The 21,925-nt window shown below is 51.8% G+C and overlaps 1 protein-coding gene across 1 annotated transcript; it reads right to left on the bottom strand.

Moving 5' to 3' along the window:
* Positions 1–16: 16 nt before the first annotated feature.
* ADAMTSL2 (ADAMTS-like 2) lies at positions 17–21,149 on the bottom strand (the record flags this gene model as incomplete). The annotated part of the gene is given in 15 exon segments (XM_010281845.1): positions 17–172; positions 2,250–2,463; positions 4,670–4,796; positions 6,671–6,774; positions 11,992–12,373; positions 12,884–12,907; positions 13,063–13,405; positions 14,379–14,554; positions 15,532–15,642; positions 16,523–16,646; positions 16,749–16,894; positions 18,598–18,700; positions 19,103–19,178; positions 19,817–19,959; positions 21,039–21,149. Coding segments are annotated over 15 exon segments (2,340 nt in total), but the record flags the coding sequence as incomplete, so codon positions are not given.
* Between the last annotated feature and the right edge of the window lie 776 nt (positions 21,150–21,925).

Here is a 21,925-nt window from a genome sequence, read left to right as displayed (position 1 = left end):
CACCCCAGCGTCTCACCGGTCCCCAGTCGGAGACGGTCCACTGCCGGTCGCAGGGCGGCCCCGTGCAGTTCTTCTCGGCCAGCGGCCGGGCGCTGGCGTCGCACAGCTTCTCGTCCTCCGAGCAGCGGATGTCCCGTGTCACCACGCTCCGCTCTCCGCACCGGGCTGAGCACTGCCGGGAGGGGACGAGGGGACGGCATCAGCAGGGGCTCCCGCTGCAATGGGGACTGGGAGCTGTTTTCTGCTAAGTTAGTTTGATTGGTTTTTTTTAAAACACGAAACTCTGACAACACACCCCGACAATGCATCGGTGACGGTCTGTAAAACAACCCGTAGCAAAACCACCCCTCTCCCCCAAAACCCCTCAGCAGCTTCAGCAGTCAGGTTAAGGTGCAGGAGGGCCGCATCCTGCCCGGGTGCTGTGCAAGCTCTCCGCCGGGTGACACCAGAGAGTGAAAACACAAGGCACCAAAAATGCCTGATCAGAGCTGAGAAGTTTTAGCTGTCACTTCGAGGCAGGGTGAGATGTCCCTCGCCTCCTTCCCAGGAGCAGCCAGCTCCTTTCCACCTCTTCGGAGAATGTTTTCCCCAAACCGCACAAGGTTTTTATGCTGTGGATAAATTTGGCACCGCACAGCCCAGTGACATTATTTAGAACCGGATTTGAGTTACTACAGTCTCACATACGCACGTTTGCTCCATGTATAACATAAAGCAGGGAAAAGTGTCAACAGCACAGCGCGCAGACACACTGCGCTGATACGTTAATCCTCAGATCCCCGAAATGTGCTTTTTTTTTAATGCCTATTCCCCCAGCCAACTTGGCACCCTACTTCAGATGGGATCCAAATGAGATTAGCTTTGCTGCTGGCTAAGAACGAACTACTCCAGGACTGTCTCTAGCAATCTGTCCCTGACACATGCTGGAGAAGAACACGGATTTCTGTAAAATAAGCCGCTCTGGTTCGCTACGCCAGTCAAAATAACGCGCCAGCATGAGCACAGGGAGCTCCTCTCTACCCAGCTGGGAAAGTCAAAACATCCTGCAACGCCGGGAACACACCAGCGCCTACATCGGCTCGAGGGAAACAATGCACCCCGGCTTGCAGAGGAAAGGAGAGAATTTAAATTATGATCAAGAAGTGTTTTGGGAGCCTCCCAGGAGGAAGAGTCCATAGTGTAAACCGTGGGGCAAGTTCACACCCACAGGCAGCTTGGCTCAGAGCTCAGTCTGCTCCTGCGTAGAAGGGGTCTGGGCTTGATTTGCTTGTCAGGAGGGCGACGGGCGCGCGGTCCCCAGGGCCCAAATGCCCCGTTCCACGCGCAGCCGTCACCACGGCGGGGGGCTGGCGGCGGCACCCGGGCGAGCTCAGACGCACGCAGACCCGAAATCTCGCTCTTGCCACGCATGCCCGCCTCCAGAAGACATCGAAGAGGCAGGGCTGCTTCCTAGCAGCGCAGGGGGGCACAGTCACACCCCTCGTGTTCTACTCGTTCGCTGCGAGCCATGCGGGGTCCCCCCCCGCAGCCACACCGTCAATCCAGCGCAACGCTGGCGGCGGCCAGGAGAGTGAGTCCCCAGTCCTTTCCGAGCTCGGAGACCGGCCCCGGCTCCCCGAGGAAGCGGCGCTGGTTTGGTCATTGCCATGGGTTTACGTTTGCCAGCGATGTGCTGGAGCGCTGGCCGTGCCTGGAGGCGAATTCAGGGGCACAATCCCTTTCACGTGTTTTCCCAAGCAAAGCAACAAGCTACAGCAAGAGCAGCACTGCACGGCCCCAAACCATCTTCCAGCTGCTTTAGGGATCTGCTCAAGGCACAGCTAGGAAAAGGTTTAGTTCTCCAGGTGGTGCAGTGAAATTGGAGGTGAGGAAGGGAAATTTATGGGAACGTAAGTCACATGTGAGGTGGGATCTCCTCCCTAGCACCTTGCGGGCTGAAGAGGCTGCCACGCAAGCGGTGGTGGGAGGATCTGGGCCGTGGACGCCTGCCCTATCTCAGTGGGCAATGCCAGTCCCTTATGTGCAGTCAAAGACTGAGTGACCGATGGCGGTGGCCTCCCCATCCTGGAGAGGACCCAAGGCTTCATTTTAGGGGGGAAAAAAAAAAATTACTGCTGCATCTTGCTCCACATGCAACGACTGCAGCCAGTGTTCTGAAGGGCAGAGTTTCTGTGGCCATGGATGAGTTCCAGTCAGAAAAGGAAGGGAGAAGCGCAGGCGCGTGCGCCAGCAGGTCCCCAGGAACTCACCTCGGACCACTCCGACATCTCCCACTGGGGCCCGCAGGCTGGGTTCTTGCAGACCTTGCGCTCGTCCGGCCGGGTGATGTCCGCGGACTCGCAGAGGTCGCTGTAGACGGAGCTGTCGAATCCCGGAGAGATCATCTTCCAGCAGCGGACGATGCGGAACTGGTAGCCCTCCCCGCAGGTGCGGGAGCACTCGCTCCAGCTGCTCGTCTCCCACCTACGGAAGCAAGGGAGGCCGTCGCGCTGGGCACGGCTGGACGGGGCTGGAGTATCCCATGGGAAAACCCTGCCTGCTCTCTGCCGGCGGTGGCTGCAATAGGAACGAGCTATCGTCACGCTGCCAAGGTGCGAGAAGTTTTCCCGTGGGAGGGGACGTGTTACCGTATGGTGGTTCCACTCAGCAGACCTGAGCTCGTGCCCGCAGCCGTGGATGCTGAAACCAGACTGCCGAGAGGAGGGAGCGGCCGGCGAGGACCGGTGTGCTCGCGGCCGAGCGTTTGTCCGCGCGCTCCCCGGCTGCAACCCCACGTGTGCCCGCACATTTCTCTGCCATGCTTTTTGGCCAAGTTTGAGCTCTCTTTTTTTTGCCTGATCAGCTAAAGTACGGAGAGGACACAACCATCCATCACCCCGCAAATCCCAGCAAAAACGTCACACAAAGCTGTCTGAGCCCTGCTGGGACAGACATCCATGTACCGCTGGCGGTCTAACTCTGCTAACGTCACGCGATGGGCTGGAAGAGCCGGGGTCTGCCCCTTACTGTCCCCTGCCACTGCTGTCCTGATGTTACAAGAGGGGAGCAGCTTGTAAACCAAGGGAAAAGACATAAAAAGTCAAGATCTTCACAGTACAGTAACATCATAGAAATTCTGAATTAAAGAATAATTTAAAAAATGTAAAAATGTAAGTGGATCAGAGTTCACAGCTCCTCTGCACCCGGGGCTGCCCCGTGCAGCCCCCGCGCCACCCGCTGCTGCCACTCTCCGAGCGGGAGAGCCACATCCCTGGGCTGTACGCCGGCCTCGCGTGGGGCTCCAGGCACAACAAGCAGCCGCAGAGAGATGTCACACGTTTAAAGGTGCCACCTAAATTCAGAAGGGAGACGAGACCAAGGTCTTTCCCATGCAGATCAGGCAAAATTACACTAGGTTGGAAAGGACCTTCAAGATCATCAATTCTCTCGGTGCTTCCTTTTGGAAAAGCATTGCCAGCCCAAGCAGCATCCCGCCTGCCCAAGTGCTAGCAAACGTGCCCGGCTGCGCCGCTGGAGCTCCCAGCAGCTCCCTGGTTTACCCAGCGCCAAACTGCAATCACCAGTAAATCACAGAGCAGCTCTTCCCTCTCACAGTGCAAGCCCACGGAGCTGGCACAGCGCAGCTACAGGGAGGGGTGGCTTTATAAAACACCAGCGGGGTAATCTAAGCGTGAAAAAAGCCTTGTGCTAAAAAATTACAAAGTTAATGCAAATAGAGATTAAAGTCCTCACGGGGTTTACAGTGCAGGTATGCTCCCAGCAGTAGCACCATCCACCTCCCCACACCTTTTTTTGCCTGAACTGCAGCCTGCCCTGGCTTTCAGCCTTAGCGTGCAAGGCTCAAGGAGATCTCACACGGCAAAGGGCACGCGCTTTCCTCCCCGTCCTCCTTCACAATCACCCGAGGCGAGAGCAAGCACTCTCTAGGGACCGGGTGCCGTACCTGCTCCCGGCATCACTCCGGTCTTGCTTTGCACGTTCACAAGTGACGCCTTTCCAGGGCTTGCACCAGACGGCGTTACCGCGTCCTCGCTTCGACAGACACCGGTCTGTCCCGCCCAAACCTGCTGTCACTTGCAAACCCTCCAACAAGCACGCCCGGCGTTACAAACACGGAGGTGCCCCGAGCCGTGCAGCCCGGCTCCCGACTGCCGTCACGCTTTTTGGATAAAGAGCCGCATCAGAAGGGAAACCTGAAGGACTGCCAGCACGGGTTCCCCTCTGCGCCAGCTCTTGCGCCGATACAAGCAAACCTCAGTGATGCTTTTAGGATCAGTTTAGGATGCTGAAGGGACCAGAAAGCCAGATCCACGGCACAGTTCGCAAGCCTGGCCCCTCCACCCACTTCATGCGCGTGGCCCTCCGCGCGCTGGCCAGGGCAGGACGCTGCCCGTGTCGTCAGAAGCCAGACTCGACGGGAGCCGCAGATGCAAACTCTCCCAGGATTTACGGAAGTTTTAACCTGGCAGCTCGAGCTAAAGCACTGGGGAGGAACATCTTGCCGAGTCCCAGTGCAGCTCGGGCAGACACAACTGGGGCAGGAGGGACGGGGCTGCTAGGGGCCATCCCTGCTGCCCTCCCCCCCAAATCCACGCCAACTCCCTCCCCCAAGTACATCCACGGCAGAGAAAGCGCGGAGCCCCGCCGGAGCGCCCTGTCGAGGCGGTACCTTGGCTGGCACTCTCTCCCAGCACAGAACTCATGGACGGGCTCGGGACGGGTCATGGCATCACAGTACGTATCATCCACTTCGATCCCATCATAGCGAACACACATAGCATATGTGGACATCACTCCTGGTTTCAAAGAGAATACATACACACAGAGGACGCTTGGTGATTTTGACATCCAAACTCTTTTTTTTCCCCCCTTTTTCTTTTTTTTTTTTTTTCTTTTGAGCTGCATTTTCCAAAACTTCCTCCTGAGGGAAAGCAGCAAGCTGGACTTTCTGGCCCACGGGATGGATGCTGCCAGGAGGAGAGGACCACGACAGCCACCCAGCCACCACGGGCAGCCTGGTTGAGTTTGGCCGGCTCCATAGGCAGGCACGGCCACCCCTGCCAGGGCTTGCCACCAAGATCAATATATGACTAACAAGTTTTTATCGGAAATGCTCGGGGCAACAGGTCTTCTCGGCAGCTCCCACCCTGCCTGGGTCGTGGGTGGAGGCAACAGAAAACGGTCTCCGACCCGCTCCACCCACCCACTCTCTACGCATTACACCCCACTTGTGCCCGGGTGCTCCCCAGGGGCACCCAGCGCTCTGGGCCACGGAAGGGCTCCCGGGGGCTTTGCAAGGAGGCACCTGCCCTCCTGCTCCCTCGCCAAAAGCACGGGCAGCCAGTGTCGTCAGACCGAGACCGTTTCCCCCGCAGCCTGCCGTGCCAGAGCAAGTGTTGTGAAGTCCTTTCTGGGATCTGGCTGGGGACCAGGAGGCTGCTCTGGCTACAGGTAACAAGAATTGCAGCTCTCGGGAACATATGGTTTACATGAAACTAAAAAAAGCTCTACAGCTCTTGACATGGTATTGCTTCTCTGCGCTGTGTCATTAAGAAAAGGCAATGAGAAAGGAGAAATTTAAGTAAAACCTCTCTCTGCTAGCTGCAAAGCAGGGCAGAGCAGCCTGTCCTGGTCAAGGGGGAAATTTGTTCAGAGAGGATCAAAGGGATCAAAAATGTCCCAGAACATGTGGCTGACAAGATCCCAGGGAAAGGGGCGGCTCGCCAAGCTCCCGCTGCCGGCAGGCACGGGGCACGTGGCTGCTGGACTAGAACAAATGCTCTGGCATGCTTAAAAAAATAAAATCCTTGCATTTGTTCCTTTAAGAGATGTCCCTTAGACTGCAATCTCCTCTCTCCCCCTTTTTCCCTTCTTTCTAATTCCAGAAGCACCGCAGGATCCCGATGGCGCAGGGGCGGTGCTGCTGGGGAGGGTGCAGGCGAGGGCAGGACCCGCTCGCCGGGGCCAGGAGCCCCTAATCAAGGGGGAAAGGACGAGAGAGAGGAGGTGGCTTGAAGCTTTTGGGGGGACAAAAAAAGGGGGATTTATGCAAAACCAATACAGGCCAGGTTTTGATATCCCTGGCATCTACGCCACTGTTCCAGATTTACACCCTCACGGCCGAAATCAGGCTCAGGGGTAGGAGGAGGAGTGGGAGAGACAAAACAAAAACCAAAAAGCCAAATGCTATTTTGTTTCCTGCCAGAGCTGAACCATCTTCAAAATTTCATTCTGTGGGGAAGCCACTAAGCTTTTCAAACCCCTCTGAACGGTCAAAAAGGGGAGGAAGAAAAAGTAAAAAACCCAAAAGGAGGCAATATGCTGAGACGCGGCACAGGTCTGGGGATCCCGCTGGGCTGGGAAGCGAAGGCGATGTGCAGAGCTCCCCGAAGGGAGGGTGATTTGCAGGACGATGGACATGCCGGGTACCACAGCCTGGACCCTGAGGCGCCTGCGAGGTCGGGGGGCTTCGCACGCTCTTGGCCCCCCGCTCTTCTCCCTGCCGTTGCGCCCGGACGGAGCAGATTTGAGGTTGGGCTAAACCAGCTCCAGAGATCGCAAGATCCCCTACGCATCACCAGGTCCTTCCCATCCCTGACAGACATAAAAATGACTCACACACCAGGTGATTTCAGCGGTTGTGCAGAATTTGGCTGCTTCTTATAACTACCTGTGGTACATGTAGAGCTGCAGGGTTCATGGGAGGAAAGCTTCCACCTGTACATGTCAGCAGCACTCACACCTTGGCCCTTTCTTAACAACTTCAATCTGTTTCTAGCGATAAGCAAACAAAAACAAAAAAAAACACAAAACAAAACAAAAAAAAGGCATTTACAAGGCGAGCGGTGATAGGCCACGTCAGACACACACATCTGCCAGCAGGCTGCGGTTCGGTTGGGTTCGGGTTTGGGAGGGGATTTGCTTTGTTTGGCGGTTGGGTTTGGTTTTTCTGATTTTTTGGGGTTTGTTTGTTTGTTTTAATTGGTTTGGTTTGTTTCACAACATACCTGTCCTGAGCCCCAAGTAGAATCCCCAGCCTGGTTAGAGGCAGAGCTTCCACTGTCTAGAAATAGAGAGAATGGGATAAAAATACCCACAAGTAGAAACAGTTCAGAATTTAACAAAGTTTGCATTTTCTGCTCAAATACACCTGGCCCTCGGCATACAGTGACTAAAGGTGCAGTATCTCCTCCCCTGCGTCTCCAGGGCCAGGCACGCCGACTCGTGCTGCTCAACGCGGCAGAGCTTTCGGCTGCTCAAATCTCAGCAGCTCACTCCTTCTGAAAGCCTAGATGTGGCACAGGAGTTTATAAGCCTGCTTCTCAAAGCACACTTTGCTTTTGAACACCAAGGCATGCCATTTGCCTACCCGCTGCTTTTGCCACTCTTGGTTTGGGTTATTTTGTTTTATTTTAGGTAGGTAATTTGCATCTCTCATATCCACGCTGTGCTCAAACACATAAAGCCATCGGGGAAGGAGTAACAGAGTCAGCCTGGTGTACAAAAAAAGCATTTGTCAAACCAAGAGTAACAGCTTTGCCCAGTTCAGTGCATCCTACGTGCTGCGAGGTTATAACACATCAGGGATACTGCACCTTTACAACAAAAGGCTTCAAGTCTGTTCTCATACCTTTGTTCAAACCCTTGAAACAGCTACACTGAAATAGCGTACAAGGTTGTATCCTGACATCCAGTTGTCTCTGGCCTGGCGAGATATGCAGCTTGTATGATTTCTAGGCAGCAGAAGCTCTGAAATTGCCTTATTTAGTTGTTCGTAAGAAAAAGTTCAGGTCCAGTCTGTCAAATCAACCTTTAAAAGGACACTGTTGAGAATCCAGCCATTTCCTTTCAGACCCACCCTCCTTCCACCGCCAGCACTGAACCTCCAGAAGGATTAAAAACAACAATCTCATTTTCCCTGTTGATTTTGTCTCTGTCAGTTTGGCAAACGGTCGCTTCCTGCGTTTGAAATGGAACTCAAATGAATGCGACTATTTTTTGCGGAAAAAAAATAACAACCTCGGCTCCCTATAAATAGTGCTTCATCTTGCCAAAACAGCTCTGCCTGGGGACCCGCATCAGCCCCCGATGCCGGCTGAGCCGCGGCTGCCCTCGGCGTGCTGCCCGCTGCCGCCCAGCCAGGAGAGGGCTCACAAGATGACAGTTTTCAGTAAGATCCATTAAAACATAGTCAACATCTGCTTTTTGTACTTTAATTTGCCTGGAAAACGGGGTATTGCCTAGATCCTCCGGTCTATACCCTGCTTGTGACTGGGACTGCTCTCCCTTGAAAGGACAAAATAATCTTCAAAATAAGCTTTATACCACGTCTGAAGACAGAAAAGTCTTTCAACAGTGTCCCTTTAATGTACGTGAGCCTAAATAAAAGAGCTGCTTCTATGCACAACGAGGTCGCAGGGACAAGTTCTTTCCAGATAAATCAGACATTTGGTCATAGGGCAGCATTTAGCTCTCTTACCATTTCAAGCAAAGACAAAACTGTCATTTTGTTCTCCTCTAAATGCAAACAGCAGCACGTTGTCCTACCAAGCTGGTGGGTTTTTCCTCTTTTATTTTCCACCCTTTAATTATGAAGTCAAGTATTTTCTTCCCTGCCTGCACTTTGCTTCTGCTTTCCAAGCAAGTGACTGCACCAGAAATTAGCATCAGTCCCTCACCCGCAGCTGAGGTCTGGGCTGCCTGTCTTCCCAAAACAGTCCTCGGAGCAGAAGAATAATGCTAACGTGCACATGAACACCACAGATCAATGTCCAGCTCATATTTCTGTGTTTTATTTCAGTTTTTATTTTTAAGTAAAGGGGAAAAACTCATGCCTCCTGTTGCAGGATCAGCCCTGGCTGCACACCACAGCATGGGCATGGGATGAAGGACAAGGGTGCCTGGATCTGCCCTCAGCATGCCCCAAGGCAGCTTTAACTGGTCCAGGAGAGGAGAAGCATCACGGCACCCCTGCCCTGGCACAAGAGCCACCCACCCATCCCCATCTCAGTGGGACCCGTTCCCAGAGAGGAAATATAACATGCCACGCTGGTGCAAGGTGCTCGTATACCTGATAACTCCATCCACACTAAGAACTGCAACAATTTGGAAAGAAAGAAAATGCCCCACCTGTAACCAAGGCTGTCCCGTGTGTACAGACTGGCTGGTTACAGTCTGCAGAGATGATCCCCCCCGGCTTGTTTCCCCATTTACATGGAATGAAAATGAGCCAAAAGCCACCATCCATCCCAGACCGAGCTTGGGAAGGATGTGGGAGTCTCAAGTTCAAGCTCCTGCCCGGAACTAGGCTGACCCCAGTAAGAGACTGGGTCCCACAGTCCCGTGTTGCCCATCTCCAAGGGGGAGATCCTCCATCCTGTCCCACACCCGGGGCAAGAGCTTTCCCTTGTACCCCATGACCATTTTCCTCGGTGCAGCTTCTGGCTGTCCCCTCCACCGCCCTTCCTCCTGAAGGAACAAGCCCAGTCCCCAATCCTCCTCACACATCTTGTGCTCCAGCACCTCGCCCGTGACACACCAAACCCAGAACCGCTCCCCAGGGTCAGTACAGGGTTTATCCTGCTGTGTTGGGTGCTTCAAGGCTGGCCTCAGGGAGCTGGGGCTCCTCAGCCATCACTCCCACCCAGGAGGTACAGATGAGCGGTTACCGTTACAATTGCAACGGGGCTTGAAGTAATAAATAAAGAGTCGGGGGACACGAGAAAGGCCTGGGCACAAGCAGGCTGTCCCAGCATGCTCCCTCCTGCCCCAGTCCCTGGAAGCGAGGATCACCCAGCCCCGCAGACGTGCCCGTCTCTCCCCGCCCCACAAGTGCCCTCGCATGCAGAGTCTCTGGTTGTCAGCGACACCATGGGACTCTCGACTGCCGGGGAGGAGAGCAATGCCTCCAGGCACCCGGTCTGGCCTCTTGAAGGGAGGTACAAGTTGTTTTGTTACCCTTTTTTTCTTCCCCCCTCTTTTTTTTTTTTAATAAAACAACATGCCTCTGAACAGCATGTTTCCTGCCCCCCAGCTGCCCCACATCTGTCTCCACTGGCCTTTCGACCTCCCACCGCAGCCCCACAGCGAGGGATGAAGCCAGCCAGGAGCTCAGCATCTCTCAGCCCAGGCTACAGCCCAGCTGGGCCTGGATACAGCCTTTTGGCTAGTGCAAAACTGCTCAGACCTAAGTGTTGATGGCCAAAAAAGTTCCTATTTTATTCGGGGGGTGAGGGCAGGGAACACTGTGGAACAAACTAAAGAGAAGAACTGAAAAAATGGCAGTTCTGGGCATCGCTCCCGGAAGGGTTTAAATCCCTGCCCCGTGTCTTCGGTGGACGGGCAGCAGGGACAGTGCAAGGAGCTTTTAGCACCACGAAAAACGGCACCGGAGCCACCGACAGTCTTTTGTGACCCTCCTGCCACAGCCAAGCTGCTCTCAAGTTTAAAGCACGAGAAGGTCCCTGTATCCCCAGGAGGTTGGGGGTACAGGGTGCCAGCCAAGGCCACCCAGGGCAGGTGGGGGGGGCCGTGCCCCCTTCCTCGCCCCCACGGGACAGCGAGGCAGGGAGCTGACAGCCCTGCCCTCGCCTGTCAGAGCTAACGAAATGCTTGCTTTGGCAGCTGAAGGCAAAGTTTCCCAGCCAAGCCACGAGAAGAGAGGATAGACTCAAGCCCTTGGCAAGGTTTTAATGTTCTTATCATTAAGAAGTTTGTTGATACGTTTGGCTGCACGGACATTTTCTTTAGCATAAGTTGCTTTAGCGTAAGCTAGTATAAGTTCTGGGTAAACACAGCTAGCTATAACCAGAGAGCATCTGCTCAGTGCTTTATGTCTTCTGAAGCTCAGCGTCATAACCCACGTTTTACTGGTGGTGAGGGCTGGGAGACAGAAGAGTCAAAGCAGCAGAGCCAGGGGAGGCTTGTGGGGGCTTGGGACCCAAACAAACCATGGGGGTGCACAGCAGGACCCAAATCCATGGCTGTGGGTCTGGGGCCTGGATGACTCCCAAAGCCTCGATTTCAGCCCAAGCTCTCCAGAGATTGCTTTAGTTTGTGGCTGCAAGCGGTGGTCCTGTCTCAACCCCCACGTGCCCACACTGGGAATGAGCTCCCAAAGGCTGCTCCCCAGAGAGCCCCAGAGCACCTCAAAATACCCTAGACGTAGGCTTGTGGACAAGAATCATCCTGAAACTCCTTTTCACCCAGCCCATCCTTGCCTGGATGAACTCTGCTGCTGAAGATAAAGAAGGTTTAATCTAGCTTCCCACTGCATTTTATAGCACTACTACTCCAAACCAGCCGTTGAAGGAATGCTGAAGTGACAGTCCTCATATCAGCCACTGAAGAGCTTTTGATACTCTTAAAGCAGTGACTAACTGCCCTGCTTCTGCACCCAACGACAGCAAACCCCAGCTATTTCTGCAGGCCCTACAGGAAGAGCTCCTGTTGTCCTGCTCTGCCTCCCCGGCAGCAGGTTAAGCAGGCAGGGCCATGCCTGGGAGCTGCTGGAAGCATGCTCCTGCCAACACAAGTGAGGAGGATCGTGGGCGGCAGTCAGTAGGGTGGGTAAAAAGGGGCCAGGACCAACTTCTGCTGCATCAGAACTCAGAGGAAGGGGCCTGGGGAATCAGAGCAGGATGTCAAGAGAAGAAAAAAGGAAGAGGCTTCTTTATGGCCATGACCGATAACAAGCAATGACAGGCAAAGAGCAATGCACAAGCTGACAGCCATCAGCATGGGCTTGCCGACACATCCACTAAGGAGGGCAGTGAGTTTTCCTCTTGCTTAAATGCTCTCTTGACTTTCTGCTCCCAAACCTCTAGCCTGCCCTTCCAAATTAACCCCCAGCAGAAAGCCTTCATCATCCTACCCCCACTTACCTTCTGGCTTCCAAAGCAGACAGATAGAAATCATGCACCGAGAACAGGGCTATTATGAGTCAAAAATAGCAATAAACAGGATTGACTATAGTTAAAAGACGTCTCCTACCTTGCTTTGTGGGTTCTGTTCCCTTGAGGGCTGGTCATGGTGACAGTGGCATTTGAAAACGGTGTCTCCGCAGATGTGTTGATGGCTTTGCCATTGCTCAGTTCCATGTAAGTGCTGTTAATGGTGTAGGTCACGATGCCATCAGTATCCTCATAGTCAACATAAAGGCTGTCAATGTGTGACCCCACAGAGTTGACTGGGTCTCCCTGGGCAAAGATGCTGTTCATGGTCATGTTGAGCACCAGCTCCTTGGAGTCTGAGGCTTTGTCCAGCAGCTTGTCTGTGATGGCGTTCTCTGAAAGGAATTCCCTGGAGGTGAACCTGGGGTCGAAGTCTCCGTCGCCATGGTCTGTCTGGTAAGTAGACCTGGTTACGTTTGAATCTAGATTGGAGCCAACAGGGGGAAACAACAGTGACAACCACAAAATGCATTCAGGCTGGGAGGCGAAAGCAGCCCGGAGCAGCAGAGGCACGCCGGAGCCTGAGCAGCCACCCGGAAGGCTAGAGGCAGTAGCTGAGGAGGGGGAATCTCATGGGGTTGTACCCCTTTGGGAAGGGCGTGCAGCCCTGTGGGTCTCATCCTGCTGTCACATGGCCAGAGGAGACCTCAGCACCTGCCAGCACTGCCCCAAGCAATAGCAGAAATCAGAAAGGAAGATGTCCTCCTGGCCCCAGAGCCCATGCAGCCATGCTGGGAAAGCACTCAAGGCAGTTTGGAGGTGGGATGCCCAAGGGAATGGAGTGGGAAGGAGCCTGCTGGGGGCTGGGCAGCTATGGGAGGTGATGGAAGATGGTTGTGACGGGGACCTCTGTGCACCCAGGGCTCCCTCCTGTCCTTGGCATGAGGCAAAGCACAGCAAGGCACCAGCAGTGAGACCTCACCCATGGCCACCCCCCACCCACCAGAAACCAGAACCTGAAGGGCAAAGAGGATTTATGAGCAGAGACGTTTTAAAGAACTTTCCAGGGTTTCCAAAAAACAAACCAGCAGAATCACCAGAGGTAGAAACAGAGCGTTTCTCAACAAGAGCTCTGAGAAGCAGAACAGTGAGGCCCAAGTCTCCTCCTTACCTTGGGGTTGTTTGCCCTTCAGTTTTGGCTCACAGTCAATTGTTTCTGCTCTTTCATAGACCTCATTGGTTTCCTGACCTTTGCTCAAGTTTAAATCTTCCTCCGTGTCGTGCCTTCCAAACACCTGGTTCTCCAAGTCTATCCTTTCCCTGGAGATTTTCCCAAAATAGGTTGCATTGTGCTGGATAAAACCCAATGGCACATCTCCATCAAACTCTCTGCTTTCTTCGCTATCTGACTCAGAAAAGGTGTAGTAGATGGGCTGCATATTTTTTGAGTGTGGCTTCCGCAGGAGGGTGTACTCAAATGTGATGGATGGATTCTTGCCATTTTGATTCCAGACCTGCAAACAAATTAAATTATTAGCAGATTCAGTGAGTATATGGCACACAAAGCTTGTGATTCATCTTGGACTTGACAGTTGGTAAGCATCTACTTTGCTATTTCCAATCTGCTTTCCATCATATTGCCAACTTCTTACAACTGGAGCCCAGCACAATTTTCCAAGGGTTCTTTGGCAGCATGGCCCTGGGGACTAGCCCCAGCTCAGGGACTGGGAGCCACAGGTCACACTCCCTCCTCTGCTGCTGAGCAACCAGAGACTTGGAAGAGCCACTTCAGAAGTTTCTGACCATCACTTGCAAAACAATTTTTTGTGTTTTTATGAATGAGGAGCATGCACACACACCCCGCTTCAGCTATTACATCCCCATTGGGGACTCACAGCCGATACACTACAACACCTTTTACTGGTCCAATGCTTTATAAGCACCCCAGCAGCCATCCCTTCCCCTTCCAGAGGGGCCCAGGGCTACACGGAAGATGGCAGGAGTTGGGCTCTGGCTGGCTGCCCAGAAGAAAAATTAAATGGCTTTTCTTCATATGCCTGGTTTTAGACAGTTTGCTTTCAAGAAAGAGTTGGGGTTCAAGTTTTGTGTACTTCTCCAAGCTGTCTGGCCCAATTTCCTCATTTTTACTTTTCCTGCCAGGTAACTTGGATAAAAATGCCAAGGAGTAGAAGAGAAATTAGCCTGCAGTGCCTGAGGCATCTTTCCCCTGCAGAGAGAGGGGGTTACCAAGCCCATGTTCATTATTCACAGCCCTGCCTGCACCCAAGAGCACCAATGCAAATAAAATAGGTTCATGCAAGGAACTGGGCACGGTCATTGTTCCCACTCCCCTCCTCAAGCTGCCTGGGAAAGCTGGGAAACCATGGCAGGATGCTTCTCCCACAGCCACCCCTTCCTCAATCCAACATAGATTCTTCCCTTCCCCATCACCCCCAGCCTTGAAAACTTGAAAAAGTCAAAGCACACCATTATATTCAACCCTTGATTTGTTGGTCCTTGTGCAACAATATACTCTATGCCGGTCTCATAAACATCCATGGGCCTGCGGTACTTGAACACCGTGCCTGCAATGTTGAAGTTCTTCGGACTGTCAACTTTGTAGTTCCCGTTGAAGAAGTAGTACCCAGCTTCATCAGCCACAGCTTCAAAGAGAGAAAAAAGCCAGTGCCATCACATGCAAGAGCAGAGGTATGCAATACTGCCTCTTGTTCAGTCAGGGGATAAAAATAGAGCATCACAATAATAAAACAAGTGTTTCTCATCGTTGACAAATGCATTGTAATGTATTTCCAACACACATCATGCAAATATGTGCCCGGGTTTCTGGGCCATGCGGCCCTCTACATTGCAAGCTCCTGGGTACGTGGCTTACAGGAGTCCATGGCTCCTCTCACCCTTTTGGCACCAGCACAGCATGAACATTTGATAATCACAGCTCTGCAGACTGTCAGAAGGCCAACAGCAGGAGTTGCCTCTTTGGGAGCACGGAGCTGATGCCACCTGAGCCAGCAGTGGCCCAAGACAGGTCATCCAGAGCTAGCCCAGTACAACTGTACTAAATCAAGCCTTTTTCTTTCAAGCCTTCCTGCACATGGCCACGAGCCTCTGAGGCAGAGCACAGTGGTAACAAATGTGCTTCTCTGGGGCAAGTCCAGATTTTTCCCACACTCCTCCTGAGCAGCTCTGCCATCTCCATCACGAGGTGGATGGTGTGGCCACCAACACTTCAGCAACATGCAGGGCACGTCTCCTTGGTGCTGTTGTCATGTGGCCATTGCACATTCCCCAAGCAGGAGATCATCAAGGGGATCACAAGAGAGGTGAAGTCACTTGGCTATCTGTGATCTGCCACGAGCATATTTGTCATAAAACACTGAAGTAGCAATAATATTGACCAACAGTTTTGGCATTAAAGCAATCAAACTGTTTATATATAAAAAGCCCAGGTGCTCAGAATGCAGGGAGGAGAAACACACTGGCTTAGACAACGCGGTGGTGATTTACATTGACTATGGGTTTAGCTCATGGCTGCAATAAAACTACGTGCATCTTCGCATTGGAAAAAGCATTAGCTAGGATACGCATGCATTCTAGGGAAGTACCCAGAGGTTATACACACCCAGAACATCTGCAGATTTTTTCCGTTCTACTATCTGGATATCCCTTTTTTTTCCAGAGAATAGCCTATGGGAAACTACAGATTAATGAAAGGAACTTGGTAACAAATAATCTGAACGAGACACTCCGTAGTCAATACCGCAATAGATCAAGCAAACTGGCCTCAATCCAAAATTATTTTTAAGGAGTTATAGACTAAAAAACCTAATGTTGGTATCAATATGGTCCTGTTCACAGCCTAACGGTTACGAGAAAAACGTGCGAACCATGCATCCTGGTTTACAGTAGAAAAACAAGGATACAATCCTTACATGTACAAACACCAAGTTTATATAAACTGGTGTAAGAAAAGCTATCTGAAGACTGCTTTGTTAGCTAGAGAAGCAATCCCGTGGTTCAGTGTTGCACCTCATGCTAGCCAGTTTTCCTGGAACCCCAGTGAGAGATTACAGCTTGGTTCCCCTCCGTCCCCGCTTTGCTTAGCACCAGGTAAGCGATGGGACAAGTCCTCCTAACGCCACTGAAGCTCCCGCAGCTTGCTCCACCTTAAATTGATCCTCAGAGAGCACTAATCATTAGTCTTGAGTTAGATTGCTATATTTAGGACAAGTAGCTTCTGTTGTTTTACATCACACTAATTTTGGGAATCCTGGTCTTTCAAAATACCCTGGCTTCCTGTTATTACAAAGGGTTTACTCCTAGTCTCACTGGGTCATGAGAAAGAAAACTAAAATAGACGCCAGCCTCTTGCATAACCCTTTTGCACCACTCAGCATCAGAGACCTCAGGCTTTCGACGAGCACCATGCAAAGTTACTGGTTTTCTTTAAAGACTTTCCCCGCCCAAGTTAACAAGTGGCATTAACGCACACAGAACACGTGGGAAAAACTGAAGCAGGGCAGCTGGTGAGAGCTGCAAGTAGTTTACCAAAAATACATTTAAAAAAATATCCCTCTGATTCAAATAAAGCAAAGGGCGCCCGAAAGCCTTACCAAGATGAGAATTTCCTTTCCGATAACTGCCGGTCACATGAGTGCAGCTGCTCCCATCTCCTTGGCAAACTCCACATTTATCCAGTGTGTGGGTGGAAAAGAGAATGCCATCGCATCCAATCGGCTAAAAAATGCACAAATAGAGTATCGAGGGTCAGGCAAATATCGCACCCGTTGGAATTTTCTGAATGCTACTAACAATATTTTTGCTATAATGTTTAACAACCTCACATTTTCCAGACACGCAAACCCCTCGGAAATCAGTGTATTTGCAGGATGTTCCATCCCGAGCCTGAACCATTAACTGTCTCTGACCATCCACAGTGGTGCAATGGAGGTCACAGGGCTTGCTAGAAATGTGAACATAGTCATCTAAGGGGAAAGGATATAAAGATATATTCAAAACAGAACAAACACAACAACTTTCATCCTACCAATGTCAGTCTCTGCCAAGCTAAACAACAGCAGCAACAGCACAATTGCACAGCAGCCAGCAGTTCAGAAGCTACCACCTCTTGTGTTTCAGGCTGGACAGGAGATTGCACTTCTGAGAGCGTGACAGCCCACTGCTGCAAACCTTTGCACAGCCAGGCAGTCCTCCCTGCTGCCAGGAAGAGATGCAGCTAGCGATGCTAGCCGTATCGCTGACATCGGCCCAGGGGACGCACCGAAGCGCTAACAGCCGGTACTCTGTGCAAGGACTTGCAGTAGTGCTTATATATACACATTACACAAAAAAACATACGCGTGTTCACACGTCTACGTTTAAGACACAAGTTAAATTAACATAGATGTATTGTTATAAATACTTAATAATACAAGTAAGACTATATTCAAAGTCACAGCAGCTTAAAACATAAGAACTTTTCCATAAACATCCACCCAAGTTGGACTTAATTCACCCTTTGCTTCCTGCAGGCAACTGGCTGGCTACATCCACTGGCACGGCAGTCCCACATTTCATAATATCCACAGGAATAAAATGACAAATTCATATTTGCATCAGAAACCCAACGCTAAGTGTTGAACTCCGCCAACTAGCGAGCGGTCATATACCCACTGGCCTGCACGCCCAAGCAAGACAGCATCAATGTCAAAACATTATTCTGCAAATCCCCCAGGAGCCACGTGAACGCCTGCTAAAAAACAAAACAATTCACTGTAACTATTCTGGTGAGTCATCTTGAAGAGCAAATATGTTCAAAGAAATTGTCACCTTGCCATAGGAAAGGGACAAAAGCAGCCAAGTAGCTACAGCTAACCAGCCTGCCACGTGCAAGTTCTACCATGCCGAGCCCATCGAGAAGGCTGGTGAGACAGGGGCTTGTTGCCTCCTTCTGTGTGAAAGTAGTAATTTCATGAAGCATAATCACTCTTAGGTATGTACAGAGACCCCCAAATTATAAGAATATTGCATTAGAACCCATCTCTATTTTTTAGACACCCAATGGCACTGTGGTGCTGAAGAACCAGCACTCAGGAGCCTCCTCCTCAGGAGCTCTAAAAATTGGCTGTGATTTTTGTTTAATGCTTGATTTTGATGGGAGTTAGGTGCCTAAAAATTAAATAAAATCTCAGTCTCTAAATAAAATCTCAGTCTGACTCCTAAGTTATTTCTGCAGTTCTGTGGCGCTCACCCCAGGTGACCAAACTGACTAACTGCATCTCGGCGACATTTGACAGGACACACGAAGGGTGTAGGAGTGTGCAAATGTCACCGACATGCAAGGCGGCCAGTAATGGCCTCAGCTCACAGGGCACTTGTTTGGGTGAGCCGGACTCTCCCTGCCAGAACAGTCCATCACCCCACGCTCTCGCATCCTCCTCCAGCCTTTCAGCTCTCCAGTCCTCGGGAGCTGTGACCAACACAGGCTACAGCCATAAGTTCATGTTATTTTATTTTTAAGCTACCCTGCAGCTGCAAAAGGTGCCTTTGAACTTAGGAGACAGCTGATTGTGTCTCTGAAAAATCACTTTAAAACAGCAGAGGAGGAGCCTTCCTGCAGGCTCTAGCATCATAACTATCAAAATATTTTGGCTAAGCATTATGAAACACACAAAGAATGTCTTGTTACCAGGATATAAAGGTTTCCATTGATACGTTCTGCCGTTATACACGTGGGAATTAAATGATGAACACTGCTCCTCTCGAAAGCTCCTTCCGTTTGCAGGGCACTCCTAGAATGGGATACATTAATAGCCTGATGAAAACAAAGTACAGGAAAGGCTTCTGGCACATCTCGACAGGCTGCAAAGAGCGTTTCCATCGCCTGCCCTGGCCGGAGCCACATCCTCCTCCTCCCAGTGCAGGGACAGCCAAGGAAACCCCCCAGGAGATGGTGCACAAGCCACCCGCTGGGTTTTATGGCCCCCAGCACAGGCAAAAGGCCCAAAGCCTCAACACAATGGTGATGGGCACCAAAGGAGGGAACTCCAGTTGCTCAGAGGGGCAGCAGGGTGACAGCTACAGGACAAATGGTGTCCCCTCTCCAAGGGGCCCAGAAATGCCATTGCACAAAGCAAGCACGACTTCCCACATTTTGTATCAAGTGTTCCCAATGAGAAAAAGGATATCCTTACTTGTACTTTGCAGAGCTGGTATCTTTTGGATGTTCCAGTGCAAGTTTTATTAGCCAGCCCACTCACTGACTTTCTTCTGAATAAAGAAATGATGGTTAGACAGGGGCCAAACCCTCCGTTTCCCCTTTTTAACTATATTTGTCCCCTGCTTTTGTAAGATCTGCCTCCATGTAGCAGAGCCACATCGAGATGAGATCTCTCCCGGTCCCACTGGAGTTGATAGCAAAGGTCTCTCTGGCTTTGTTACCTGCAGCATGACCTATTTTTATTACAGCATCCTAGGAGGTATCATGGGGACAAGGTTTGCAAGGTGCCTTCTGGCAGCCACACAGTCCGGAGAGGGCAGAGCCATGCACAGAGCAGCCGCGATCAACGAGTCCCCAGCCAACCCTGCACCACGGTGTCCTCGCTGCTGGGCCCAGAAGCCCTGACCACGGGCTTATGCTACATCTGCAACCCATCCACACTAACCCTGCAGGAGAAACCTCAGGGCCAGCACAGGAATACCTTGGCCGCTCCTCCCAGCGGGAATGCCCAGGGCACGGCATCCTCACAGCAGCATGCTTAGGCCACACTTACCTTCCACGCAAACAGGGTTTGCCAGACAACACCTTTTCACCGGCACTAATCTACCAAGTGATGACCTTCTGGGTCAAGTCAAGGCTACCTCCAGCAAGCTGGAGCCCCCCACACCCTGGCAGGCGGGTGCCGTACCTCTGCCGCAGGCAGTGCCTCTCCTGGGACTTGACGCCTCCCCCGCAGGTCCTGGTGCACGCCGTCCACTTGGTCCACTCGCCCCACCAGTACGCGGTGACGTCTGCCCCTTCCTCCAGGCTGTTGGAGGTCTGCGTCAGGTCCTGCTGGAAGCGCCAGGCAGGTTGGGGAGGGAAGCAGCAGTCAGCATCCGCACCGCAGAGCCTGGCGTGGACTGAGAGCATCCCCCGCCCCACCTGCCCTGACCGAACAGGGCATTTCCTTCTCCACCTAAGGTCAAGTCTGAGATTCCCCATCTTGCAAGAAACCCTGCATTTTTCCGATTGTGTTTTCATTACATATTGGAATGAAATGGCAATATTCAGGATTCCTTGGGAAAGGAAACAAGTCATTGTTTCACTCAGTTGGCAAAACTGAGCTCCCAAACAACCGTAAATCATCAAAGGCTTTTGGTCATCTCTGACTCTTGCTCCATAGTGAATTCAGGGAGCTGAAGAGCTCGTTGCAGCCCAAAGCTTCACTGAAAGCTTAAGCAAACCCTTGCGAAACCCCTCTGCAGTGGGAGAACACGCCAGTGGATGCTACCAGGCTGGAGGAGCTCATGTGCTCCCTTTGCAAATGCCACTGGGTTTGTCACTTCAGGAGGGTCCTTAACACCCCCATCTCCCACCCCTCAGCCACTGCAGGCAGCAGCGTGACCATGCAGAGCGCAAAGGAGCTGCTCCACCGGCAGCGTCATCACCGCAAGCCTGCGCTCCGCGAGGCATTCGTATCCCTTCGCAAGGGCACAGAACCTCCTGGGGGGTCCCGGCTATTGCTCATAGCTGGGGAGAGGGATGTATTTTCCCATCCAGAATCACCTGTTACGGGGTTTCTATTAATTCTGTGTTTACTGGGAAAGGGAGAATACTGTTCCATGCAAAATAAATGAAAGCTCCAACCACGGAGCATCAAGGAAACAGTGCTCACCCAAGAGCAGGGCATGGCCTTTCAGAGCCTTGGAAGCAATCCGTGCACGCTCTTACTCATGCATGCTACAACTCAGGTTAAGCCCAGACTAAGGAGCTAAGCCAAGTCATACATCCTCGCACTTGCTGGAGACCCGACACATGCACGGACCAGTCCTGCAAGTCCCAGGGGTTGCCCACCCCCGAGGCCCTCCCTGTGCCAACACTGTGCCATTTTAAAGCCCAGAGACCTCCCAGCAACGCAACACGCTTACCTGAGCTATCACAAAGACAACGTTGCCCACGAGGAGAAGGGCCAGGGTGCCTTTCAGCTGGGATCGCACACTGATGGAGATGCTGCTCCACCTCCACTTAGGTATCTTCATCCTAAAAAACAATGAAACACCACGCTAAGCAAAACTCCCCTCCAGCCCCAGCGCCCGTCGAGAGCAGGGGCTGCTTTGCAGCCTGGGTCACACCGCACGTGTCTTCTTCAGCATTCCCGGTCAGCTAAGCGACACCAACCACCAGTGAGTGCAAGGGCTTGATCCTGAAGTTACATTTAATTAGTGGAAGCATTAACACAGTACAGGTGCACACCCCATCTCTGTTGCTATCTTCCAAAGCACAACTTTACACTGGTTCCCAGTGGCTGCACCTGATACCACCAGTGCAAGCTGAGGCTCCAAGCCTGCCTTGAAAGAGCGTGGCTTACACAGAAGCAAGCGTTGCACGAGACGCAGCGAGTAAGAAGAAGTATCCCCGGATCTATAAAAGCAGTGCATTTAAATATCCCCATCTACAGAATTGCTCTTAGAAGAATGAGATTAATGGCCTCATAAACAAAAAAACACAATTAACAGCCATTATTTTTTTCTTTTCTTTTCATTTATTCCACTCTAATTCCCACCAATTCCCAGGGAAGAAGCCCATTCTAGAAGAACCGGAAACCGCCCACAATTAAAGAGCAGAAATGAGGTATCCCAAGTGTCAGCCTTTCATCTCTTTCTTCATCTGCCTCATGAAAGAGAGTAACCCAGAATGGCATTTTCTTAAATAAAGCCCAGCTCAAAACCACAATACATTTTATTGTGAACCTCACTGCAAGAGCCAGAAAGGAGCAGGTTTCAGGAAATCATGCTTCCAGGCAACCAAAGCAGCT

The sequence above is a fragment of the Phaethon lepturus genome, unplaced genomic scaffold (genome assembly GCF_000687285.1).
Source record: "Phaethon lepturus isolate BGI_N335 unplaced genomic scaffold, ASM68728v1 scaffold9892, whole genome shotgun sequence".
NCBI lineage: Eukaryota > Metazoa > Chordata > Aves > Phaethontiformes > Phaethontidae > Phaethon > Phaethon lepturus.
Note: the sequence above shows the minus strand (reverse complement) of the source record. Positions and strands in the feature narration are given on the sequence as shown.